Source organism: Astatotilapia calliptera, chromosome 5, assembly GCF_900246225.1.
Source record: "Astatotilapia calliptera chromosome 5, fAstCal1.2, whole genome shotgun sequence".
Classification (NCBI taxonomy): Eukaryota; Metazoa; Chordata; class Actinopteri; order Cichliformes; family Cichlidae; genus Astatotilapia; species Astatotilapia calliptera.
In genome coordinates, this window is record NC_039306.1 from 6,390,576 (window position 1) to 6,417,221 (window position 26,646).

General features: G+C 38.2%; 2 protein-coding genes across 4 annotated transcripts; one reads left to right on the forward strand and one right to left on the reverse strand.

Moving 5' to 3' along the window:
- Positions 1 to 898: 898 nt before the first annotated feature.
- Positions 899 to 26,646, reverse strand: rtf2 (replication termination factor 2). Its single transcript, XM_026166896.1, has 9 exons — positions 26,466 to 26,646; positions 26,067 to 26,161; positions 25,772 to 25,865; positions 25,442 to 25,581; positions 23,957 to 24,035; positions 10,351 to 10,461; positions 10,220 to 10,271; positions 6,947 to 7,024; positions 899 to 2,062 (listed from the first exon to the last, which is right to left on the reverse strand). The coding sequence occupies exons 1-9, from the start codon at positions 26,532 to 26,534 to the stop codon at positions 1,866 to 1,868; spliced, it is 915 nt and encodes a 304-aa protein (XP_026022681.1). The 5' UTR covers positions 26,535 to 26,646; the 3' UTR covers positions 899 to 1,865.
- Positions 12,876 to 22,985, forward strand: gcnt7 (glucosaminyl (N-acetyl) transferase family member 7). Of its 3 annotated transcripts, none has more exons than XM_026166893.1 (5): positions 12,876 to 13,298; positions 16,579 to 16,882; positions 17,063 to 17,804; positions 18,386 to 18,481; positions 20,645 to 22,985. In XM_026166893.1, the coding sequence occupies exons 2-5, from the start codon at positions 16,676 to 16,678 to the stop codon at positions 20,890 to 20,892; spliced, it is 1,293 nt and encodes a 430-aa protein (XP_026022678.1). In that variant the 5' UTR covers positions 12,876 to 13,298; positions 16,579 to 16,675; the 3' UTR covers positions 20,893 to 22,985. The 3 variants fall into 3 exon arrangements, with proteins under 3 accessions (XP_026022678.1, XP_026022680.1, XP_026022679.1); XM_026166895.1 differs by having other exon boundaries at positions 18,389 to 18,481; XM_026166894.1 differs by lacking the exon at positions 12,876 to 13,298 and having other exon boundaries at positions 15,741 to 16,882.

Genomic DNA, 26,646 nt, shown 5'->3' on the forward strand with positions numbered 1-26,646 from the left:
AGGAGAAATTCAATTTAATTTTTTCAATTCAATTTTATTTATATAGCGCCAAATCACAACAACAGTCGCCTCAAGGCGCTTTATATTGTACAGTAGATCGCACAATAACAGATACAGAGAAAAACCCAACAATCATATGACCTCCTATGAGCAAGCAACAGTGGGAAGGAAAAACTCCCTTTTAACAGGATTGGTTGGGGTGAGAGAAGGAAAACTGGATAAAGACATGCTGTGGAAGAGAGACAGAGATTAATAACAGATGTAATTCAATGCAGAGGTGTCTCTTAACACATAGTGAGTGAGAAAGGTGACTGGAAAGGAAAAAACTCAATGCATCATGGGAATCCCCGGCAGCCTACGTCTATTGAAACATAACTAAGGGAGGATTCAGGGTCACCTGGTCCAGCCCTAACTATATGCTTTAGCAAAAAGGAAAATTTTAAGCCTAATCTTAAAAGTAGAGATAGTGTCTGTCTCCCGAATCCAAACTGGAAGCTGGTTCCACAGAAGAGGGGCCTGAAAACTGAAGGCTCTGCCTCCCATTCTACTTCTAAATACTCTAGGAACAACAAGTAGGCCTGCAGTGCGAGAGCGAAGTGGATTTATGCTGAGTCAGTTTTTTCAGTTGCTTCCTGGTTGTCTCATTACTGTGAGATACAAGCCCTAATTACAAAAATGTGACACTGTCCACATTATCACTGCAGGGAGACTTGTTGTTGCGTAAGAGTTTTTTATAGCTTGTGTTAGGTGTGATGTTTCCCTTCAAGTGCACAACAGGGATTTGGTTTTGCTTTTGTGATCTTGGATAATTAATGCTCTGTTATGCACTTAGTAACATGTTACAGAAGAGAGAACACAAAGATGTAATATAATCTGCACCATAAAAACAACACTAAAATACTGTGAACAGAAATTTATTGTGGTATTGCTTGATACAAAAAAAAAGCAAAAAGTAAGAACAAAGCCTTTTTTTTAGTTCTTTGTAAATGTTGTAAATGTACTGACTGTCTATACAAGCACATTTAACCTCAATATGAATTCATTTGGAGACAATAATACAATGTAACTTTGTATTTTAAAGGTCTTCCATTAAAGTCCAGACAAAAATGCACAAAAACAAAAAAAGCATTAGTTATAGAGTATATTTCCCCAATCGCATTAAAGCTGTTGGTCTCTGGCTGTGGTGGTTATTTTGCAAATCAGAGGAGTCAAATACACCAAATGCTTTAGTTTTTCCCCCGTTTCAAAGAACAATTGAGAAATAACTAATTAAAAGAACAAAAGTGAGTGAAAGTCACCTGCTACACCTGTTAAAAAAAAAAAAAAAGCCAAAATAAATAGCTACCAGGCACATACAACTAGATTTTGTGAGGAAGGAAAATCTGGAGATACTAATTACTGAGGATCTGCCTTTTCAAATGCAGGGCAGTTTGTCTTTTTTCATTTTTCTTATCATAACTAAGGACTAAAATAAATGCAGCAATCCTGTGAGCACATTAAAATGCTATTTTCTGCCCATTAGGGGGAAGCAGAGTGCCACTGATAATACAGTCATCCTAGTATTAATTCCTCAACCACCTGTGACTGACAACAAAGAGGTTGTGAGGGAATCCATGGGGAGGAATTAAGTTACAAAGTACACACTCAGAACCACTTAGGGAGCCGCAACTAAATGTTCACAACATGTAAACACTGAGCTACTGGGAACTGGAGAGAGAAATTGGGAATTAGCCTGCATATCGCTGTCAATATCTGAGGTCATGTAGGGTTGGTGTGTGTGCTTGGTATGCACAGCAAGATTTATTTTAATATGTTAATATTTCTGGGAAGATCTAGAAACTGTGATCTATGCCCTTTAGTAGTTATTAGAAGTGATAAGGGGTGTGGGTGACCCAGTTGGATGTCTGATCTTTAGTGCGCTTGGCAGAACTGTGGGTTGTGAACAAAGACTTAAAAGCCTCTGACTTTTCGTTCATATCCTGGATGGACCTCTTTGTAGCAGAGGCTGATGAAGACTTGGTCGCTTTAGACGAGCTGGAAGATCCAGAGGGTCCAGCCACAGCTGAGTAGTAGGATGAAAGAGACAAAAAAAAAAAGGCATCTTTAAAAATAAGGACTTGTTCCTCCCACAGGTTGATCATACCCATTGGATGTTAATTTAACTACAATAGTCTAAGGAGCTTGGAAAGAGTCTGGACTTCTTTAGGTTTAGTCGAAGATGTTTCACCTCTCATCCAAAAAGCTTCTTCAGTTCTAAGGGCAATTGGTGGAGAGTCCCAGATTTTAAGACATGTGGAGAGTCCCCAAGAGGGTCACGGACCCCCTATTGATCCTCTACCTAATCACACAAGCCAAGGTGTGAAAAGACAAATGCAACAATACTGTCATCCCTTATGTAGCAGGTTTATCAGAGCAACTCAGGAGAGTTTTCTCAAAGCACAACATCCCAGTGTACTTCAGACCCAGCCACACACTCAGACAAAAACTGGTTCATCCCAAAGACAAAACTCCTACACACAAACTTAACAACGTAGTGTATGCTGTACAGGGAACCGGGAATGCTCAGACCTCTACACTGGAGAAACCAAACAGCCAGTTCATAAACGCATGGCACAACATAGAAGAGCCACCTCCATGGGACAAGACTCGGCTGTCCACCTGCATCTAAAGGACAAAGGTCACTCTTTCGAGGATGCCAATGTTCACAGAGAAGACAGATGGTTTGAAAGAGGTGTGAAAGAAGCCATTTATGTCCACTGTGAGTGACCATCCTTGAACAGAAGCGGTGGCTTACGACACCAGCTGTCTGCCATCTATAATCCAGTTTTGAGATCCCTTCCTAGACGCCTTAACGCCCACTCACATCCTGGGAGATTTGACCTCAGTAAATCACATGACAGGGTGGGGCTAGGCTTCACAATAGGTTCATCCAAAACTAGAGATGGCACGATACCACTTTTTTATGTCCGATACCGATACCGATATCATAAATTTGGATATCTGCCGATACCGATATGAATCCGATATAGTGTTTTTTTAATCAACAAAACTGTTTTTTAAAATATCTTGCTCCATTTTGCAAGTCTGCAAGTTCATACTCAAGTTTAAAACAACAACTACACTAAAGCTATTCTGTTATACCTGTATACAAAAAAAATATTTCATAGTTCAGCAATACTGATCAATCTAATAAACTTAGACCTACACCATCCTCCCTATTCTGGTATTTTAAAGAGTACTTAGCGTAAATATTAAGCAACCTAACTAATAGGGTTCCAACTCCCAGCAACAACAAACATAAATAAATAAAAAATAAGGAACCACCCCTCACGCGCCACCTCATGATGCTTAATCGACGTAATCAACCTTAATTTGATGCAGTGTGAAAAAAAATGCACAGAAATCAATTATTTTTCAAGAAATATTAAATAGATTCAACATCTTTCTTCAACAAAATTGCAGACTGCACAGATGGTACCTTCCCAAAGTAAAAAGTACTATAGCTTACTAGGGTATATATATTAGACTTAATAGTCACTATATACAGTAATTGACTTCTATTCATTTTACATCAAATTAAAACTTTGGGTGTCAGATAATTATTTATTAAAAGCTCGACATTTTAAATGAGAATAAGAAAGAAAAGTATGTCTTTGTGCCCCCTTTTCCCTGTTCATGCCCTATCGGCCCCCCTGGCTAAACTTTGCTAGATCCGCCCCTGCACAGTTACCAGCGTCAGCTACATAGAAAAAGATCCTCGAGTAGAAAGTAACATTAAATACATTCTAACAATAGCTTATCAAGCTTAAACGTTCTGCTGTTGTTCAGCCGCTGGTTTCCTCTTTCTGGTGCAAAGTGGGCCAAAAACAAACAAGAGAGACTCACGACAGAAAAGCCGATCAGCTGATCATTTAAGCAGTTTCACGATTGAAGTAGCAGCCGGAGAGCGAGAGGCAGTCACTTGTTAAGCTTAACGTGGGAATGCTTTACAAACATTCAGAGATGGACTTACACACTTGCTTTACTTCTCTCGGGGATAACTTTGTCGGAGATGAAATGCCAGGTTGCTAGCGAAGCTCCAAATGCTATCCAGACCACCAACAGGTCCGGCATGCCACAGCTGCTCTATCACGTGATGCATACTGCTCCGACTGCTAACGTTCTGAGGTGAGTTACAGCGTGTTGCAAGTTTTGCGAGGTGCTTTCGTGATATTTAATGGATCGGATTACATTTTTTATTTTTCTCCGATATCCGATCCAGTAATTTAGGTCAGTATCGGACCGATACAGATACGTAATATCGGATCGGTCCATCTCTATCCAAAACCTTGGCTGATTGGGACCCACACCCGTTTCCACACCTTGGCTCGTGTGATTAGGTAGAGGATCAATAGGGGGTCCATGACCCTCTTGGGGACACTCCCATAGGGCTTAAAATCTGGGACTCTCCACCAATTGCTCTTAGAACTGAAGAAGCTTCTCAGATGAGAGGTGAAATGTCTTCAAGGAAACTTAAAGAAGTCCAGTCGCTTTTCTTTCCAAGCCCCTTAAACTACGATGACCTGGATGACTGAGAACAATTCATAGACATTTTAACTACAGTAGAATTTTACTTTAATTGGACATCAGTGGTAAAACACTGAACATTAGACTGAACATGGATCATTAACCTCCTGAGCCCTAGAAGAAAAAATGTGTGATAGATCCGTTTAGATAATTTAAGTATTGTTTCAAAGAAAAAATAACTGTGGAAGTGGAGTCAAATTTAGAGCAGTCAAGAAATGCGGTGGACAAGAGCCAGACATTAGAGCACGAAGGTGAAATTTCAGACAGAGTGAAAAGTTCATACCAGCTTTTGAGGAGCCTGGCAAAATGATAACATCCATCGCCCATTATGGACAAAAAGAATTGTGTATGCTAAGGCTCTGAAGTTGTAGGTAGTTACTGGTTTCTCAACTGTTATGCAGGACATCGAACTGTGAAGGTAATCACACTTCATGGCAGCCTTATTGCATTCTGTATTCACTTTCCAGAGTGCTTTATTCTGCTCCCACTTAGCTGTGACGTTAAGATCATTATTACTTAGACTGCCCAATGTTGATGAAGCTCTCTCAACTTAATGAATTGGCTTTAATTAGGAACCAGTAAATTCAGATTTTAAGCTATCTTTACAAGCGGTGACAACAGATAAACTGAACAATGTTTCAGTTCCAATGCCACCTTCAGAAATGACCATTTCCCTCTTGTTTGTGTGGTGATTTTTTCTGTTACACACAACCACCAGACAATGGTTTCCTGTTTTAATGTTACCTGTTAGGTTTTGTATTGTTGATTGTCATTTATGCTTAGAAATATTTAACCATATATGCTTAGAGGTGTATAATCAATTGTGTAGTGATAGGATGTGTGATCTTTAGCAGGCTGCAAAGGCTTGGTGTGCATTCCAGAGTGGAATGCACACGCACACCTACATCCTGGGAGCATGGGAAGAGGTCGTACCTTGTTTTATTGTCTTATGGTAGGATAAACGTGGCTATATCTGTTTTAGGCTAAGTGCCTTTTGTTTAGATGAACTGTTGGACTTCCAGACCAGCAGGTTTAGGGAAGTCATTTATGGGGTCACACTCTGACCCCCCCCCCCCCCCCCACACACACACACACACACACACACACACACACACACACACACACACACACACACACACACACACACACACAAACACAAACACACAGACACAGGCAAGGTACTTTTTGTTTGTATGTAGACGTCATATGTTAATGAACCTATGCATATTCATGTAACCTCAATAAAAGAGCAGTGTTACGGGGGAGCGGACGAGAGCAACTGGGGTCAAGCGAAGGAACGGCGTTTGTCCGGTTCTCTCCCGTGCACGAGAAACATGAAGAACTTTGCCTACTTCGTGTCTTGCTTGCTGTGTAATTATATTGTCTTCAACGTTCCAGCGAATAGGTTCAAGCTACAAACCTATCATTACCTATAGAATTTTCAACCCAATTTCAGTATGTAACCCAAATTGAAATGATAAAGATAGCAGATGTAGAGTTTAATAATATATATGCTGAAAGTGCATTAATTACATGACTTGACAAAATAAGAGAAGAAATCAAAATCTTAGCTGGTGGAAGTGTGATTGTGTGAATTCAACTGAATAGGTTTTTATTTCCCCTTCTAGATATTAAAATGCCTAAAAAATTGAGAGCCCTACATTAAACAGCTCCTATTATGGATGGTAGGTACAGTCACACCACCCCTTCGTAAGCTCCTTTAAAGATGATGATCCTCTGAGCTTCCACCTTCCTACTCTGATGTCTGGCCTTTGTCCACCTCATCCCCTGACAGCAGTAACACTGACTCCTCTTCCATAGTTCTGAGTAAATTATCTTTCTGCTTCATCCTGCCTTCTGCTACCAGAAGTATGGACTGGTTGAAAATGTAAGTAGTAAGTCCTGCTGTTCAATACAAAGGACAGTGAATACAATTTTTGTTTTGGAAGGGATAAACTTATTGTACATTTCTGAAATCAAAGTCAAAGTTAAGACTCTCAAATTGAAGAAACAATCTGAGTGTAAGCAATAGAATCATAATGTATGCCAATCTGTGGAAGCGGCAATTTCCATCATTTTGAAAAGAAAGTGCTCTGCAACCTCCACAAATGTGGCATTAATAAAAAGCCCATCATGTCCCCTTGACAGTATAGTAGGAGTCGTATAGATAGCATAAATGGTGCTTAATGTAGCAGTCTCAGTCAGAGGACAAAAATTCATTGCTGGGTCTTAGAAGGTTAATAAAAAGAGGCTGAATGAATTACATACAGAAAACCACATTCATGTTTTTAAAACAGTTGGCTTCAAGAGATTTGTGAAGACAATGCAATGTCAATAGACTATTTGTCTGTACGTAAATGATCCAAGTATTGTTATTTACCTGACTGCTGGCTGCTGTCACCACCATTTTGTTGCAAGCTTGTTCCTGCTATATCATTGGGAGGAGACACTGTGCCGTCTGTGTGGAAAGCAATCAGGCAAGACAGAGGATAAATGGTTAAAAGCACTAATACTTATGTAGCGCTTTTTAACTGAGCACTAAATGTGCTTTCTTCCTACAACCCTCATTCACCCAATCACACACACATTCATAACAAGCACTTTTTTCTATACCTTGTCAAACATTCATCCACAAAAACATTCCAATGTATGCTTTAAGACATGCACTGACTGGAGTGCCCGGCAAATTGATCCACAGACCAAGTAAACGACTGTTCTACCCCCTGGGCCATGTTTTCCCGAGACTGTGTAAGTTGAGTGGACTTATACTGTTCAGTGAATAAATAATAAATGACAGATTTAGTGGTATTTTCATAAACTATTTATTTACCACATCAATGGCAGGGCAAATATTTTTTCTAACATGGCAACCTTTAAAAAGTGAAAGGAGACAGAAAGACAGGTGAGAAAGAATAAAACTTAATTGACTTTTTGATGGCATTTTACACACAGTACTGGTACAGTATCTAGAAAGTGTGGGAAAATACTGGCATCATATACAGTACTTTCCTCTGAAGAAATTATGATGGGACCCAGAAAAAAAAACATTCCTATGTACAATAATGGATTTCTATACAGTTTACATCAAATGAAAACTTTGGTTGTAAGATTCAGATTATTTTTTCAAATTATTTAATAAAAGCTAGACATTTTAAATGAGAATAAGAAAGAAACGTATTTCTTTGTGCCCCCTTTCCCTGTTAATGCCCTACCTGGCCCCCTGGCAAGACTTTGCTAGACCCGCCCCTGCACAGTTACCAGCTGTCAGCAACGTAGAAAAGGATCCTGGTGTTAGTTGTCTCTCAGAAACAGTTCATAACTTCCTCTCAACTCATTCATGTCACCTAAAAGGTAAACCTGCTTCTCCATCAGCTGTTCAGCTCTGATGATTCAGTAAGGACATCTCCTGGTTTCATCTTCATGTTTCCCTCTCACCACATATCCAAACCGATATCATGACCAACAGCTTTTACAGCTGTGGCTCCAGCAAACATCAGCTGATACTAGAAAGTAGGGCTGGGCGATATATCGAGTTTTTTAAAAATATCGATATATTTTCATACGAGATATAAGATGTGACAATATCGTTTATATCGATATAGTCTATGTTACGTTATAATTATACTTGTGGAGCCGCAGGTTTGCCTCTCTTTCGTCCACTTTTGTCTCTACGCTGCGTTACTCGGCCTCGCCTCTCCTTCACTGAACACAACTCCCCCTCCCCCATAGCTTCACCTGCAGGCAATGACAAGATGAAAGCGGAAAATCTCCGTTAGCGAGTTACCGTGCGTGGGGCTGGACGGCGTCAACGTGTTAGCGAGCTAACCGCGCTAACGAGCTAACCGCGCTAACGGCCTAAAATCCTTTCATTTTCTCAAAAATCGACAGTGCACCTTATGTATGAATTCTGGTTGTGCTTACTGACCGCGAACCGATTTTATGTGGTACACAGCGCTCATCAATCTGTCAAAAAATGTTTTAATATGACTTTGCTAAGCTACGGAGCTGCACCGCTTGATGGATTGCCGGAGGACTACGGCTACCGAGGAGGAGCCTCGCGGAGTGATACGTACTGTGTGTGTATAAGGACCACAAATGGCACCTGTTCAGAGACGTGGTGCAGCTGTGAAATCTGTCTCTTTGTTATTACGCTCAGCGTCTATTAGTTTACATTTTGACTGCACAATTGTGAGCTTTTTGTTATGCACAAAAACAACATTGTTTTCTTTTATTTATGGACCATGATTATTTAATAAATGCTGATAATTTATTTTTGAGTAATTTCTTCATGTACATCTACGCTGTATGTAAATAAAAGTGCCCGTGTGACATCTGGGACACAGTGTGACTAAGAACTCTCTTTTTGTTCTTAACTTATGGCTTTAAAAAAAAAAAATCGAGATATATATCTTATATCGCCATCCAGGTAAAAAATATCGAGATATGAATTTTGGGTCATATCGCCCAGCCCTACTAGAAAGTAATATTAAGTAAATTCTAACAACAACTTATCAACCTTAAGTGCTGCTGCTGTTGTTTAGCAGCCTCCTCCTGCCTCACCTTTCCAAGTGGTGGAGACCAGCCACTTGCTAATGTTACTGAATCTGTGGAAGCTCCGCCATAGCCACCACCAAGCAGTTGAGTTATTTTTACACATCTGCCAGCATCTGGCCAATCCACCACCTTTCATTGTTGATACCGTTACGTAAAGAAAAAAACCTCCAAAAAAACCAAAACATCTGCCCATAAAAACAAAAAATCCCCCCCCACCGGGCAAATGCCCGGTACGCCCGATGGCCAGTCCAGCTATGCATTGGAGTGTTAATCTGAGTAAAAACAAATCGAATTCTGGGGTTTCTCAGTTAGTCTTGTTTGTGAGTTGAGAGCGTTGTGCTATTATTGAAAACAGGAAACCACAGCAATGTTCTCTGTTGGCACACAACACTGACACCTTCAATTTAGACTAATTAACATCAGGTTAGACTGCAGATCTACAGAATCTGGTTCAGTGTGACTATTTTTGCATTTCTTGGCTCATTTATGAGAGTAAGAAAAACAACTGGAAATAGTAAGACACATTCACAATTATAGGAAATGTATAATATAGGAAAGTTTTTACATTTTGATTTACAATTGTAAAGCTGTGGGAATATTCCCCCCCCCCCCTTTTTTTTTTTCATTCCTTGCAAAAAGGTGAAAGACAGTCAACAAGGCTGATATTGGCCAATATTACTTATTTCTATGACTAATCTTTTACAGTTACACTTAATCCTGTGTTATTGGAAATGTGTCAGGATCTAAGTTTGCACAGGAATTATGAAAAACACTGTATGTCAGTAAAATATGACAAAACCAGCCTGATACATTACCGCAAAACCAGAATAAGATAAAGTAATAATGTCCATCATTGATGTACAAAGTATTAGCAGCATTAGCTTGGCCACACACTATATATTACATTTATATGTATCTTAACTTCTCAGTATTTTCAGTGTGAGTTAAAAGTTTGAATAACCCAGCTAGTACACTACAGCACATTCAAAATATTATCCAAATGAAGAAGAAAATTTTCTGGCCTTTTGCTAGTTCGTTGGCCTTGTTCATGCAAATGCTGAACACATATGATGACTTACTTACTAGGCTTCACACAAACCTTTTGATTCTGATGTTGACACCGTTTCAGTTGCTTTACTCTTCTTTGATTTCTGAAAATCAAAGAATATTTGTTTCAGGGTTTTGTAGTTGTGAAGACAGATTCTATCAAAAAGCAGAGAAGTCACACACCTTAGTTTTAGCTTTGGCCCGCTTCTCTTCCATCTTCTCCCTCAGCTTGTCCACCTCCTCCTTGTTGCCATTGAGCACAACAATATCTTCATCTTTAAATGGATCTCCACACTATAACACAAACATTATATTCCAGATAAGGGACTCTTAAAGGGATTTAGAAAAGGCAAACATGTTTTGCAACAAGTGTAAAGGCAGAAGACATTCACCATATAGCGTTATTTCTGCTAATGCACTGTTATCCAGCACAACTGTTTTAAAATTAAATATGAGGTAGGACTTTCACATATATCATCTGAAATCATGAAGCAATGAGCAAGTTCTGTGTCAACCTCTGTTTACCATTTAGTACCTAAAAAGGGAACTACTTCAACAACCCCCAACAAAGCAAGATGTTTTGCAGAATCTGCACATAAACCTCCTCTCTTTCTCAAGGTGGAAACAACAGACCTGTTTTACTATTTGAGGAAACAACACACCCTTCAGCAGAGCAAGCTATGAAGGATGGTGCTGTGTAATCCTAAAGTAAAGTAAACACTCAACCAAGCATCACTAGCTGCACTCTATATAGAGCAAGTCTTGGATGGAAAATACTGGTGTGGAAAAGCAGGACTTTAAGTGGTTGGTTAAAAAACGTGACCCAAGATACAACATCCAATGTAGAAAATATTTTTTTCATTTTTATTGAAAAAGGAATAAAAGTTTTTAACTAAAATACTATGCAGGCTCCGAACGAGTAAAAAAGTGACGTTTTTTTAGTTATAGGTAAACTAAAGTGCTAAGGAGTTACGTTAAACCTTTACTTGAAATTTCCAGGGAAACACGACTAGCTTATTTTACTGTTAATTGTGTTATTATTGTGTATAATTCTCTATTACTAGTATTGTGTATAATGCTGTTGCTAGCGCCTCCTTTCAATAGATTCACACTTTGAATGAGGTAAACTGTTATCAGTGACAGTAGCTTCTTGGCCAAGGAGGATTAAAAAAGTGCCCTTCAATTACTTACACTTTTAAAAGCTGCCGCCTGCTAGCATTGATAAAACATTGTCTGGTTGTATATGCATTATAAATTTTGTGGCAAAACAGGAAGTAACAAAACTGAAAGTTGATTGTAATTAACATCATTTAAGGTATTTTGAAATATACATATTTGGCCGTCAGGCTAGTTTAAAATGATTTTCTCTGAAAAAGTGACTGCTTTCAGTTTCACTTCGTATAAGTACATGTAGTCCAATCCATCTTGCAAATCAGTTTTGTTTTGTTTTTTTAACTTTCTCAATGGACGTTCATAAAATGTTGCTCGTTTGCATCTTTTGCAGTAAAACTTTTTTTTAATATGCCTTTTGCTTTTTCCATGAGCCATTAATATCCAAACATACCTAGAACTCAACACTAACTAACAAAACTATTAGATCAACCCACAGATAATTTCTTTGTCGGGACACGTCCCTTTTCCATTTTATTTGCATGCTGCCTGCCTATGACTGGCTAAACTCTGTGAAGCATGAGAGGGGAAAAAAACAAAACAAAATGCCACGAACGTGTCAGTCAGACACGCACACATCGATGAAATGACTAAGACAAAGAAATGTTATTGTTATTCTATGTTATTATTTCAACAGTTTGACACTTGAAATTTTCACAACACAATAAACCATTCTGTCACACCAAATCAAAAGTTTAATATTTGCTCCAGATCCAAATTAAAATGTAATTTGTTTTATTGTTGCTGTTGTTTTCATCGTTCCTTTGGTTTCAGAAGTAGCACTTGAGTTATGATTTCATTTATCCACAACAGTTTGTAAGTTTGCTAATAGAAATACAGGATAATACTGGTTAACGATAACCCTGTATGAAACAAACTGGCTTACATATTTGTGAAAGTCTTGCGATTAAAAAGAAAAAGAAAAAGGCTTAGGTTTTTGTGTCTCTAAACATATAAACGGGATGAATGCTTTTAATAGGAAAACACACACCGATATTCAAAAACAAATATTAAACCCCTGAGTAACAAGTAGGGGATCCATTGTGTGGTTGTAATGCAGGCTCACTGGGTGTGAACCGTGGCCATGTGCTCTGTTCAACACAACAGAGATAATCTCGGGAGCTGACCAAGCAGCAAATAAACTCTGTGGACCGCTATGAAGTCTGTCACTCTGCTGTTACCATCACCAAAAATGACACAACCTAGCATGAAGTCAGTTAGTAAACAAGTCAACCAAAATCTTTTTTTTTTTTGTAACTGCAAGAGGCAACAAGATTGTGAACAAGAGACGAGTCACACTGCACAGTGTGCATAAACATGCACACCATTAACAGGGCAGATAAACTGGAACTGATCTTATCTGAGAGGAAAAAAGAAAGAAGAAACTTGAGGTAATGAGATTCGAAGACGAGCAAAAAACAAGAATACTGATGCAATACACAAGTGAGCAGGAGAGAGAGAGATAGCAAGAAAGAGTGTGTGTGTGTGTGTGTGTGTGTGTGTGTGTGTGTGTGTGTGTGTGTGTGTGTGTGTGTGTGTGTGTGTGTGTGAATATGACTCCTTATGTCAGGTGTGTGATTGGGTGTTCATGCTAGTAACCAGGGAGGGCCGGACTTGTCTCATGGGGCTGTGGGAGGAGAGACATAATCAGCTGCAAACACAACAAGAGAATACGCCACACAATTACAAACCACTGTGGCTCACTCACAACGCAACATCAAGCTCTGAGAAAGCAACCTACTGACGAGAACACAAGAAAGCAATTCAATTTAGCTTGACACTACCGCTACTGCTGCTGCTGCTGATGGCACCAAAGGAACGGACTCTTCACTGCAGGACTTCAAATGAATTATAGCAACATAACTCGCAGGAGCAATTTAGGTCATTAAGACCCAAACAGGTGCTGATGTACAAAAGTTGACCTCTTCACTATAAGGAGTATAGATTGACCTGCATCAAAGGTAGGTCACTAAGCTTGTCATTTCTTTGTCTTTCTTTCTTTACATATTCTGCTGTTTATTTCTGTTGCCTCTGACCAAAGCAGCAATGTGATAAATGATTGCACGAAAACAAAATATAGTCGAACATGCTGATCTAAATATGATCTCAAATTTTCATTGCAAGGAATGTATAAACAAATATTTTAAGAAACCAAAGGGTTTTTTTTTATCTACCCAAACTCATAACCAACAACCAGCAAGCTATTCCTTGTTTCTACATATGAACTGTTCTTTCTATTAGTCACAATATGAGAAGGATAGGAATCTCAGCAGATCAGAAACATACACATTTCCATGGCAGCCTCCCTGCTGATATCTTTATCTTCAGTGATATTCTCAGGAACAGGCTTGAGTGAGGATGTTTACTGTGAAAGAGAACAGTGTTCAGACATGTCTAAAGCTTCTCTGCCCTCCAAAGGATACTTGGGTATAATATATATTTTTTTTAATAAACAAAATAAAAAATAAAAGTTGTACTTTTTTCCAATTAAACTCAGGTTTACTTACATAGGACCTAACAGTATTTGGGAGAAAACACCAAAATTTAAAAAATTCCCTGTAAGCAAGCAGTTTGTGGGGAGTGTAGAACTCTCTTTTAACAGAAAGAAACAGCTAGCAAAAACTGGCTCCGGGGGGCAGTAATCTGCCATATCCAGTTGGGGGTGTCGGGATATGCTCGGTGCATCACAGCACACCGATTTAGTCCCTAAAAAGGAGCTACTTCAAACCTCCTCCAAAAAAGCGTTTTCGGAGACGTCTGTTACCCAACAGCTCGGTTCAAGGCTCATTAGAGCCGGTGAGAACACCGGACTCCCGGCAAATTGTTTTCAAACCCACCGCCGTCTTTCGCTACTCAGGTTAAACATGGTATATAAGTCACTTAGATAACTTAAAAATGTTATTGTTTGGCTTTTTTCAGTATTTTATTTGTTCCCAAGTAAATTGGTTTGGCTGAGATTAAAATTATAGTTTTACACAGATGAATAAACATCAAGCAGACAACTGATTATCAGAAGTGCGAGATGCTCGAGAATATACTCCTGTTATATTTTAGATAGCAAGGAGCAGACGGCCGAGTTTATTCAACTTTACCGAGACAATCTGCAAATTTCATTAAAAGTTTAATAAACTATCATCTTGTCTTTATTTTTAGTTAGCACATACCTTAAACACTTAAAGCTGTAAGCTGGTGCAATAAGCTGTAAGTTTTACGTCCAATGGACGCACAATCTGATTAGTTGACTAATCGCAAAAATAATCGTTGACCAGTCGACTATCAAAATAATCGTTTGTGGCAGCCCTAGTGCTGTGAAGGAAAGAGTGCTGTCAAGGATGACACCAAGACTCTTGACCTGAGAGTCCATTGATAACTCTGTTGTCAGAGTTATCAATGGATAATGAAAGACTTCTGGTTGGAACTTTAGTCAGTTTTGATTTGGTGCCTATTAGAATAAATTCTATTTGATTGCCATTAAGTTTAAAAAAGTTGTGAGTAAACCAAACCTTGATGTCACTTAAACAATCAGAAATAGTTGTGGGTAGGAGAGTACCTGTGGGTTTGGAAGATAAGTAGAGCTGGGTGTCATCTGCATAGCAGTGAAATTGCATGTTATACTTCTTCAAAATATCACCTAGGAGTAGGAGATAGATAATACAAAGTAAAGGACCCAGGACAGAGCCTTGAGGTCACCAGAATTAACTGGAGTAGATAGTGATCTGTGAGTGAGTACTTGAACAAACTGTGAGGAGCCAGAGAGATAAAAAGAAGGCGTTTAGAAGAATCTGATATTAATGGATTACAATACTCCACCTGAAAGAAAGCAGCGACACATATTTGCTTAATGCACGTTGAACGACATATCCAGTTCAAAAATGACTCTCAGGTTCCTCACAATGTTACTGGAGGCTAACGTAATGCCAATCAAGAGTTTGCGTTCTGGTTAGACATCATGTTTCAGAGATTAGGGACAAATATAATAACTTTAGTGTTGTGTCTAAAACATGCCTGTCCTTTAACTCAGCGGTCCCCAACCCCCAGGCCTCGGACCGGTATCGGTCCGTGAGTCGTTTGGTACCGGGCCGCGAGAGTTGAGGACCGTTTTCAGGGTTTTTATCAGTTTTCAGCGTTATTTTGTTATCATTTTTATCGTTAACTCGGTTGTCCCGGGTCTTTTCACGTGCGTTATGAATAAATTTTTTTTTTTTTTCGGTACCGGTACTAGTTTTATTTTGTTGTATTTATCCGCGACACCTTAAAGGCCGGTCTGTGAAAATATTGTCGGGCATAAACCGGTCCGTGGCGTAAAAAAGGTTGGGGACCGCTGCTTTTTATTTGTTCTTGCTTTTTATTTGTTCTTGTTTCTAATGTCTCTGTAAAGCACTTTGAATCACCTTGTTGTTGAATTGTGCTATACAAATAAACTTGCCTTGCCTTACCTTTAACTAATTAATTTGTGTAATCCAGCTTCAGAGGTTACTATAGCTTGGTATCATCTGTGTTGTAATGAAAATGTATGCAAAATTGTCTAATAACAAGGGAAGGGAAGCATCTATAATGTAAACAGAATTGGTCCCAGCACAGAACCCTCTGTAACTCAATAACAAACTTGTCATGTGAGAAGACGACTCCCTATTTGCATGCACACATTGGAATCCATCAAATAAGTCATGATTAAAATCAATGCAAACCATTTCCTTTAACACAAAAGCATATATGAGTCTCTGTAGCAAAATACTGTGGCCAATGAATGTGACACTGAGATTTAATAGGATAGCCTGTTGTTCAAGTAAAGTAATTGTTCACTACAGAGGTTTCAGTACTATGATGAATTCTGAAACTATACTCAACGTCCCGCAAATAAACCGCTCCTCTGCAAGTGATCAGTTAAACGTTTTACAAGTACTCTTTCAAGAACTAAATCATCTTCTTCCCTTTGCCGCGTTGAAAATATACAACAAGATGAAAACAAGTTATCCGCAATTGAACTGCTTTGCATTATCATAAAAAATACATCTAACATAGTGATCGATATCAATTACCTTTGCCATGCTTTTGTAATATTATCATATACAGAACAGCAAGTAATTCACTTCCTGTGTTGCAAGCTGTGGTTCTAGAAAACACATCCCATAGACATTGCAGAAGCACTAAAGCAGCAGCAGTTAATGTGCCAAATATTACAAGCTAGCTTCATCAATTAGGTCCAACCTAAATACTTAACCCTATTTTATATTCCTCAAGGATCCAGGATCCTTCTGCAAATAATCCAACTGGATGTCTCCACTGCAGAAGCTTTAACTGTGGTGGTACTGGCAGACTACAGAGAAACAGGGCTATTATGCGCCAGCTTGAAGGGACAAAATGCAGCTTCCTCGTGTGCCTCGGGATAAGTATTATTATCTTTTCCTTCATTTATTTGAGGACTAGGACGCCACCTGAGTTAAAGCCTCCCCCATCTTCAAGTTGCAAACCTTTCTCAACTGTGTGTAAAACTTTTTTGCCAGGCATGAAGAAAGGAGTAAATTGGTACAGCTGTGACTGCCAGGTATGTATTTTCCCCCCACCCTTTCTTTACTTCTGAGAAATAAAAAGCACAAATATTCTAGATGAAATTTTCATTTGATCTAACAACCAGTTAGGAGCATTAGCACAGTCACATTGACATTCCTATTTAAAAATGAGTTTCAACAGTAACAGTCGCAATATATGCTTTTTTGGTCTACAGGTGGAAAGCTACATTCTAAACAGCCACCTGCCGTGCTCAAACTTGAAAAGAGATTTACACTTTATAACAAAACCTCTAAGTCGTGCAGAGGAGGCTTACCCTTTAGCTTTCATTGTGACTATTCATAAAGAGCTGGAGCTTTTTGTCCGCCTCTTGAGGGCAATTTACATGCCACAAAATGTGTACTGCATTCACGTGGATGCTAAGGCTCCACGGGAGTATCGGGAGGCTGTACAGAAGCTAGTCAGCTGCTTTCCAAATACATTCCTCTCCAGTCACAGTGAAACTGTGACCTATGCTGGTTTTTCTCGTTTGCAAGCAGATCTGAATTGCATGAAGGATCTAGCGAAATCCAAGACAGACTGGAAGAAGGTGGTGAATCTGTGTGGACAAGACTTCCCTGTTAAGAGTAACCTGGAACTGGTACAGTACATGCAGAGCCAACAATGGAGGGATAAAAACATGACACCTGGGGTCAAACAGCCGATGTCTATGATGTACAGAACGCAACGCCAGTACAAGGAGATTGTGGGGTCACATGTAGCTCCGAAAGGGCTAGGCCTGAGGAAAAGGCCTCCTCCACACAATCTGCAATTATATTTTGGAACAGCCTACTATGTTCTTACAAGACCTTTCGTGGACTTTGTTCTGAAAAGCCCAATAGCGCATGACTTCTTGGATTGGTCCAGGGACACATTCAGTCCAGATGAACACTACTGGGTGACGCTCAACCATATCAAAGGTAAAATGGCGGTTTTAAACAGGTGCACAGACACAAAACTCCACGCTTGTTTAACAGCTAGCACAAAACTATTAAACATGTACTAATGTGAGTATGATGTGATATAAACAAAAGATGATATGAAACAAGGTTCTAGGTTCAAATTTCCTTATTAACTGGAGCCTTCTGTGTCTGTATGTATGTGGGCTTTAAATACTTCAGTTCCTTCTCATAGTTCAGGAGACTGAATGGGTTTCTGTCTATGTAGGTTATACTTTTCTTTTTCATTTTTGTCAGCTAGAATAGACTCCAGCCTGCCTGTGACCATTTGTTATCCTTATACATTTTATTTCATTACCCCCTGGTAAAATGAAAACTTATCAGGAATTATAACAAGTTTAACTTTTGCAACTTTGATCAATGTCTCTACTTTTAATTGCTTACAGACTGCAAATGCTACCTCTTCCTTTAGCTTTTCTTTGAGATGTATCGAGAACTGACTCTCAAACAGCAGATGAAGGAGGCCTGAGCAGGGCTAGTTAAACCTTGACAATTCAATTAGGTCATATAATTACCAATTTTGTCTGATTACATGTTTTAAGAAGCTCCAGGCAGTCGCATTGATGGAGGCTGGGAAGGAGCTATCCGGGCAATCAAATGGCGGGATCAAGAAGGAAGTGCACACAGTGGTTGCAAAGGTATAGTCATATATGTCAATAAAGACCGGATTAGTTACTCTCCCAGAGATTAAATTCTACCAATATTTCCTAATTATTTAAATTATAAAAATGTGGTAAAAATGAGGTATTTAGTTTTGTAATCCAACAATAAATTATTAATCCCACATAAATCCTTGTGAGCAAGTCACATGTACATCCATAAATAGACACACACACACAGATATAGATAGATATATTAGGGGTGCAACGATATTCGTATCGATATTGAACCGTTCGATACAGTGCTTTCGGTTCGGTACGCATATGTATCGAACAATACAACATTTGTAATTTATTTTATCAACTTTCCTTCTGACGATGCTGTCTGTGTTGAGCGCTCAGTGAATCTGCGTTCGACTACTCCGCCTAGGCTGCACTGTCGAGCGCAGATCCACTGAGCGCTCAACACAGACAGCATCGTCAGAAGGAAGAGCGCAGGGCAAGCTAGCAAGACAGAAGTTAAGCTCTCCTTGTAACATGGACCTCCCCCACCCTCATTCAGATCTGGCGTTTGGAATTATTTTGGTTTTCATGTGACGTATGACCCTGAAGGTAAGCGAGTCATGGACTAAAGTAAAACAGTATGTTGGATGTGCCGTGCAATGCTCAATTACATGGGTGGGAACTAGTGTGTTAGCGCAGTTAGCTCGTTAACGTGTTGGCCGTCTAGCCCCATGCACAGGGCGATCGGCGGTAGCTCGTTAACGGAGATTTGCCGTGTTGTGGCGTTAAGGTCATTTCAACGAGATTAACCTGAAAGCACTAGTGGGAACACAACGAATATGACTGCACATTTACGCCGACATCATCCTAGTGCAAAGACAAAAACAACAAGCATGCTACTAACTTTAGCCGAGTCATTTAGACAGCTGTTAGCACATGATTCTCCTTATGCTGCTGAGAATATAGCCCAGAAGAAGCGGATAGTATAGCTTTTATTTTGGAAAGAGACATTTCTCTGTAATAAACTCTCTTTTCCAAAGATGAGTGATTCCTCAATCAGATACAGGGCTTGCAATATCGCTAGCCCCAGGACGTCGGGCTAGCGATTTTTTTCAGTCGGGCTACCAAAATCTATCTCTTCCCTGCCCGTCGGGCTATTGTAGGAAGGAAAATCATGCGAGCTGTGTATAGAGAGCGACAGCACTGATCTGTGAGTGATGATAATTTGTGCACCAATTCCTCTGACATCGTCTTATTAATCGTTAGCTTACTATGCAAACATGACAAGTGAAATCTCCCGCAGCAAGCTTAAACATGTGAGAGGTTGATCGCGCAGAGAATCGCTGAGCTTATGTGAGTGCGTGTGTAAAAGTAGCAGGATATATATTTTAGTTCTGCTGAGCCAAATAAGACAGGTCAGGGTGAAGAAGTGACAGCCAAAGAAAAGCTTACCACAAAACGGAGAAGTTATGACAAATCAGACTATAAGGCAAAAAGAAAGTGCAGCTTTATGGTTTCATGGACAAAATAATTTCTGTGGCTGCAATATGATGAGCTAAATAACCAGGGCTGCACATAAGTGGTCCGCAGGTGCGCATTCGCTGTCAAAATAAAAAACACGCACAAGGGTTAGGGTTAAATTTAAAAACTGTACTTTTGAGTTAAAATATATATTTATAATTTTAATAAATGACAAATTAAAAAGGCATGAACATGTTTTTTGTATCGAAAAAATATCGAACCGTGACACCAAAGTATCGAACCGAACCGAACCGTGAATTTTGTGTATCGTTGCACCCCTAATATATATATATATATCTATATATATCTATATATATATATATATATATATATATATATATATATATATATATATATATATATATATATATATATATATATATATATATATATACACACGTGTATATACGTGTATATGTGTGTGTGTGTGTGTGTATATATATATGTGTGTGTACATGTGTGTATATATATGCGTGTACATACATATGTACGTACGTACATACATACATACATACATACATATATATATATATATGGCATACTCTCCACTAGCTTTACGTCAAAGGTTAAATAAGCTTGCGTACATATATTTATTTATATAATGGAAACTCGTAATAAAAGGAACGAATTTTGGCATAATGCTAAAAAAAAAATCATGTCCAAGCTGCTGTTTTCCAGGGCATTACATACGAGACATCTGTATCTACGGAGTGGAAGACCTACCATGGATCATCAGCATGGACAGCATGTTTGCCAATAAGTTTGAGAGTAATACCTTTCCTGAGGCACTAGACTGTTTGGAGCAGTGGCACAGAAACAAGGTTATCAACCAGGCTACTGTTCCCATAGAACCGTCATGGCTACTGGCCATACACAGCAACTACAGCAACAGCAGCAGCTACTTTAACAGCAGTGCTGGAGAATGAAATCACTACAAACATGCAGTCTATATCTAGTTGAGCTTATTTGCACTTGTCTTGTGTTGTTATGTCATAATATGAGCATAGGAAAGCAAAACCAAGGAAGACAAAATGCATTCAATATGCATTTCAAGACCATGTGTGTATACTAATATATTTATCTATGAAACTTTATCAGTGCTGTCCTTTTTTCTAAATACAGAAATAAAATATGAAATAAATTCTGTCCATAAAGCAAAAATAATGACTAAAGCTTGGATGAAACGACACTACCAAAGAAATGTTATTCAGTATGACATTCAGTTTGAAAAACAACTGCTGATAAAGGTGTTGACCCTTTCTCTTATTTAAGAAGTAACAGGTGTAAACAAATAAAAGCAATTGTGATAACGAGTCCTAACTTTCACATGATCTTGCGCATGCTGTCAGTGTGTCTGAACAATACCCGAGTAAACAGTGTTTTGCCTTTTTAAAAAGGTTTCTTTTATATAGGCTACAGAATTTTCTAGTAAGTCAAGCTAGACTAAAGACATTTGGTTATGTGAATGGCATTTTTACATTTTTACTGGCAGATCAACTTATGCAATGACTCCTTGCAAAAATATATTTTTTTAAAAAACAACAAAATTTCTTAAAAAGGACAAAAAGTGTGTTCGGTAAACAGCAGCATGCAAGTAGAGTTCAAATATGAACCCACAAAAGAAAAAGAAAAAAGAGAGATAAATGCTGGCTTAGATAAAGATTCAGTCTTTATCCAATGACACACACTCTGAACTTGATTCTGACAGTTCAGCCTTAGATAACAATTTTATGATGGGTACTGGATGCAAAGGGGGAAAAAAAGCCAAAATGGCTATCACTTTTTATAGAACCTGTCCAAAACTCAGCACAAACTGCTTATTGTCTTACATGGATATAACAAAGGGTGATGTTGCATTATCAGTTATTTTGTATGTTTTACTTTGACATTTAAGGTTAAGTGAACTGTACTTTACATTTCCTAAACTTAGCAGCAACTGAATAAAGAGTGGGTAAAGTCAGGCTAATCGTATTGGCTCCAGAAACTGTGCTGCCTTATAAGCCTATCTTATCAAAAATCACAGTATTCTAAGTCAGCTTCCCACAAGAAGCGCTGTAGCTTTTCTTATACTTTTAGATATTTTTGACAAAGTCAAACAACTGATCTGTCACTGTTCCAAAATGCTTTTAATTAAACAGAAATAACAACACTGACCAGCTACCATCTGCTTTCTGTTACCTCAAAATAGCCTGTGCATGGGAAATTTCCACCATAGTTTTAATGCTCCTTACAACTACAAGGTCAGAACCCATAAAAGGCCTTAGGCCTACTTGATTCAAATTCCCGTGTGGCTTAAACTAGGGTAATCTCAGAAGCGACTTGAAGAAAGGAACAGTGCAGTTTAATCTGTCCAAAACACATCTACTCACATAAATGTTGTGATATGGCATGTTCTTTATGGTTTAGTATTATTTAAATTCAGAAAGAGGTCAGTAATATTGTAAACGCGCATTATATAAAGGCCATGTTCAACTAAAGTGATTAAACGTTAAACTTCCTCTGATCCTCAAATTAAAGTTCACATAGATTCTAGTGCAAATTGTGAATTCAGCAAAACAAAGGTCAAAACATGATGAAACCAAATTTCAAACATTTGCCTAATCACATATTCCTATAGAACAACAAAGTGGTTTGTAGTGGACTATAGGAGCACTTTAGTTACATTTACATTCTCTTCAGGCTTTATTTTCTTAACAATGCTGATATTGTGATAGTTTTTAAAAGTCAACATGCTATAATTTTTTTGTTTAAAAAAAGCAACCCAAAAACAATAAGTTATTTATCTGTGTGTATTCTACGAATGTAAAACATTGCCAGAGTTCACTTACATTTTTATTACTAGCCCTTAAATACCGAAAACAATGTGAACATGATGGTTTTTATTTCTATTTATGTCTTCTCATGGGAGCATTAAATCATTACACTTCAGTAATTTAACTTGCATTCTTATCTATCTGAGCAACCAGTTGTGCATCTGGAACAAAGCTAATACTAGAGGTGGGAATCACTATACATCCCACGATACGATATTATTGCAATTTTTTAAAATATTTTGCGATATTCAGATTCTGTACATAAAAGTAAACTTTATCAATATTCATTTTATCTAATATCAAAGTCTCACACTCAGTCTTTCTCTCATTTCAGTCAGTTTTATTGTTGACAAATTGAACGGTTTGTATTACAGTCTAGTCCAACTTAACTGAATGCAACCATCTGGTACAATTATAGCTATTCTGAACTATGCAATTTATGAAAACTATGCAGCCCCTTCAGCAACTGAAGAATTTGAAAGTAAATTAAAACAAAATATAATTTTACATTAAATAAAAAAGTTTTAAACTTAATTAAAATAAAACATGTCTTAAATTAAAATAAGTAAACTGTCATGTTTATTGCTGCCATAAAAAAAGTTAAACACATTTGGACAGTGAAGGAATGTCAGGATTCTTGCTCAGAAAAAGGATCAACATGCTCTGAAGTCAGAGCACAAAAACCTTTTTTGTAACAAAATATCGATTTCTGCTGTCCCTGTATCGATACATTATTAGCAAACAAAATATCACGATACTACACAGAATCGATTTTTTCCCCACCCCTAGCTAATACCAGACTGCTGCTATCTTATCTACATTTTTATCAAACCTGCCTATTTACAAATCATTAGCGTTGAAAATTTGCTGAGTGTGACTTAAACAAGGAGCATTAATGCCAAACACCCAAGGTCAATGATGGAGACTTTAGGTCCATCAAGTCTTTGAGTTCAACTATTGGTGGTTTTGTGTTTAAGGAGCATAAAAGCTACGTTATTATCTTGTTGCTGTTCAGCAGAAATGATGTCACAAATAGAGCTGGCTATGTTTGTTTTACATATTTTTAATGGCAGTAAAGATTAAAAGTGTCTTAAGAATTTTTTAAAAAAAACTGTCAGAGTTGACAACCTACTGAGGCTAAATAACCTGGGAAAATAAATAAATGAATGTTGCCTACCTTGTGGCAGATTTCTGTCTTGACTTCCTTCAGGGCCCTGTCTGAAAAGACACAGCCACAAGTCTGGAGGTAACAGAACCTAAAAAACAGAGAAACACTTATATGAAATTGTTAAACAGTTTCCACCTGTATCGCTTTTAGGGCCATTCACCAAAAATAAATAAATAAATAAATAACAGACGCAGGGCTGGGAACTGTATTTCTTTCTAACTTTATGTGATCTAAAGTTAGGTCCATACGTTTTTGGGTTATTGACACGTTGTAATTTTCCCTCTGTACACTACCGCCTTTCTTTTCCACAGCTGACAAGGTCCCACAACAGCATAACAGCAAAAGTAACCCACAGACGAGTTGTTTGTGACACTACCCCCTGGTGACAGGAAACAGCTACAACATGTAGACAAGTCTGTGCCATAGCATCTTGGAGCCCTTAGATTTTGTGAATGTTTTTGTTTCTTAACCATAAAGAATTTTGACCTTATTCACTTTAGTTTTCCTCTGTGGCCTTTCAGGCTTGATGGAGTTGCAGAGCAGACTAATGCTTTCTTCTTTTCAGTAATGTACCTGATTGAAGATTTGGCCACTCCCAAGGTTTTTGATTTCTCTCTGATAGGTTTGTTTTGTTTTGTTTTCTCAGCCAAATAACTGTTTTCTTCACTTGCATCAACATTTCTACCAAATGCATTTTGTTAAACTCCAGAATCAAAGATACAAATCTGTACTTCCATTACATTTTGATTATTTAACTTACGCTGTGTTCCAGACACCTCAGAAGTCAGAACTCAGGAGTGACATCACTCCTGAGTTGAGTATGATTCAGTCAGAGAAGACAGTAAAAACAGGATGTCTTATACCTTGCTTCTTAGTAAGATAGAACTATTCATCCATCATTAACAAAACAGAGCAATACTTGTTTTTCTTTGACTTAAAAACACTGCTGCAGCATGGTCATGGATCGAACCTTGTAAGTGCTGTGTGAATGGATTATTTAACAAATCACAAATACGAAACAATACCAGCACAGGTTAAAAGTTTTACACTTTTAATAACGTTTACGTTCAGTCCTGCCATCTTACAATTGTTAACTTGTGGTTGGCATGTCTACTTTGAATTTCTGAGTTGGAAATTTGAGTTGAGAGGGCGTTCCAGGTGAAAATTTCCACTGGGAACTTGAAAATTCTGATTTCCAACTTAATCGCAAATGCGGTATTAAAGTACGATGTGGTTATGTACAGAGGTAAAATAAAATAAAATAAAAAATAGAGAATTTTAAGAAATACAGAATTGTCCAGAAATTCATAAGTATATCAGAAGCAAGATAGACGAATGCCATCATATGTTTTGCAGTGAATTTGAAACATGTATTTAGTATATTAAAATTAACTTAGATACAGTGGCTTGCTCCTTAAAACAAAGAGAGAACATGAATCGTCAGTCTCATTTTTTCATTCTTAGGTTTAGTACCTCTTCACTCAGGTTGCTTACCGGTGTTTGCCATTCATCTCCAACCCAACTACAGGGCAAATAAACATGCCACAATGAATGTCTTCATATCTGTCTCCCTTTGTATTTCTTCTTTCTCCTTCCCATTCAGGGTTATCAGTCAAGTTCAGCTCCTTTATATCCTTCAGAGAAAGCAAATAGATAGATTTCCTGTTTGAAACCACGAATAAACACACAATCATGTGTCCAGAAACACATGGGCTGAAGACCTCCAACTGTGTAAATGGATAATGTAGCTCTGTATTTTATTAATTACAAAAACAAACAAATAAAAAAAACAAGTTAGATGTTCACACTTCGGTGTTAATATACCTTGATCCCACGGATGTGTGCTACAGCCTCAGCATTAGGTCTCTCAGCCGACTTATCCAGGAGATACTCAATGATAGCATCTTTGTTGTACAGTCTGAAAAATAACATGTGCCAGACCACCAGAACATAATGTGGTGTAATGAAAAGATGAAAAACTGTACAGTCTTAATTCATGTCTGATTTTTGTTATTTGTGAAACGGTGTTTATATCTTCGCGCTGTCACATCATCGAGCGATACCGTGTCCAAACATCAAATAATGCCCGAGTACAAAACAAGACAAAAAAATAACTCACCTTCCCAGTTCACAGGAGACGATGGGTCGTCTAAGTTTCTCTTGACTCAATGCACAGTACTTCCATTTGGCAGCCAATTCAGCATTTTTATCAACCTGTTCATGTAAGAAGACCGTGAGGAAAGAATACGCCATGTAGCTTCGTCTATAACACATCAAGATAATGTTAACTAGCGTTAAATTCTGAAAACTCACAGCAACTACATAACGTACATTAGAAACCACATTTAAAATACCGTAATATGTCTTTTTTATTCTCATGATGAAACCCCGAAACTTAACAATACTTAGTTTAGCCCATTAGCATTAGCAACTTGTTAGCGTTCGAAAAATATCGCCAACAGGGATATTTTCTATTTAAAAACGGAAGGGAAACTGAAGCCAAATAAAGCTAACACACCTTCTCGATTTTCTTGGGCCCTTTCACCAACTCGTGTCTTTTGGGAATCGTGCCACCATCACAACCCATCTTGAAAGCTCACTTCTAACTAGTTAGCTCAAACAGTCACTGTCACACACAAAAAACCCAAAATGCTACTCTCATCAGACAGGAAGTTCTCGGGTTGTAAACAAACAACGAG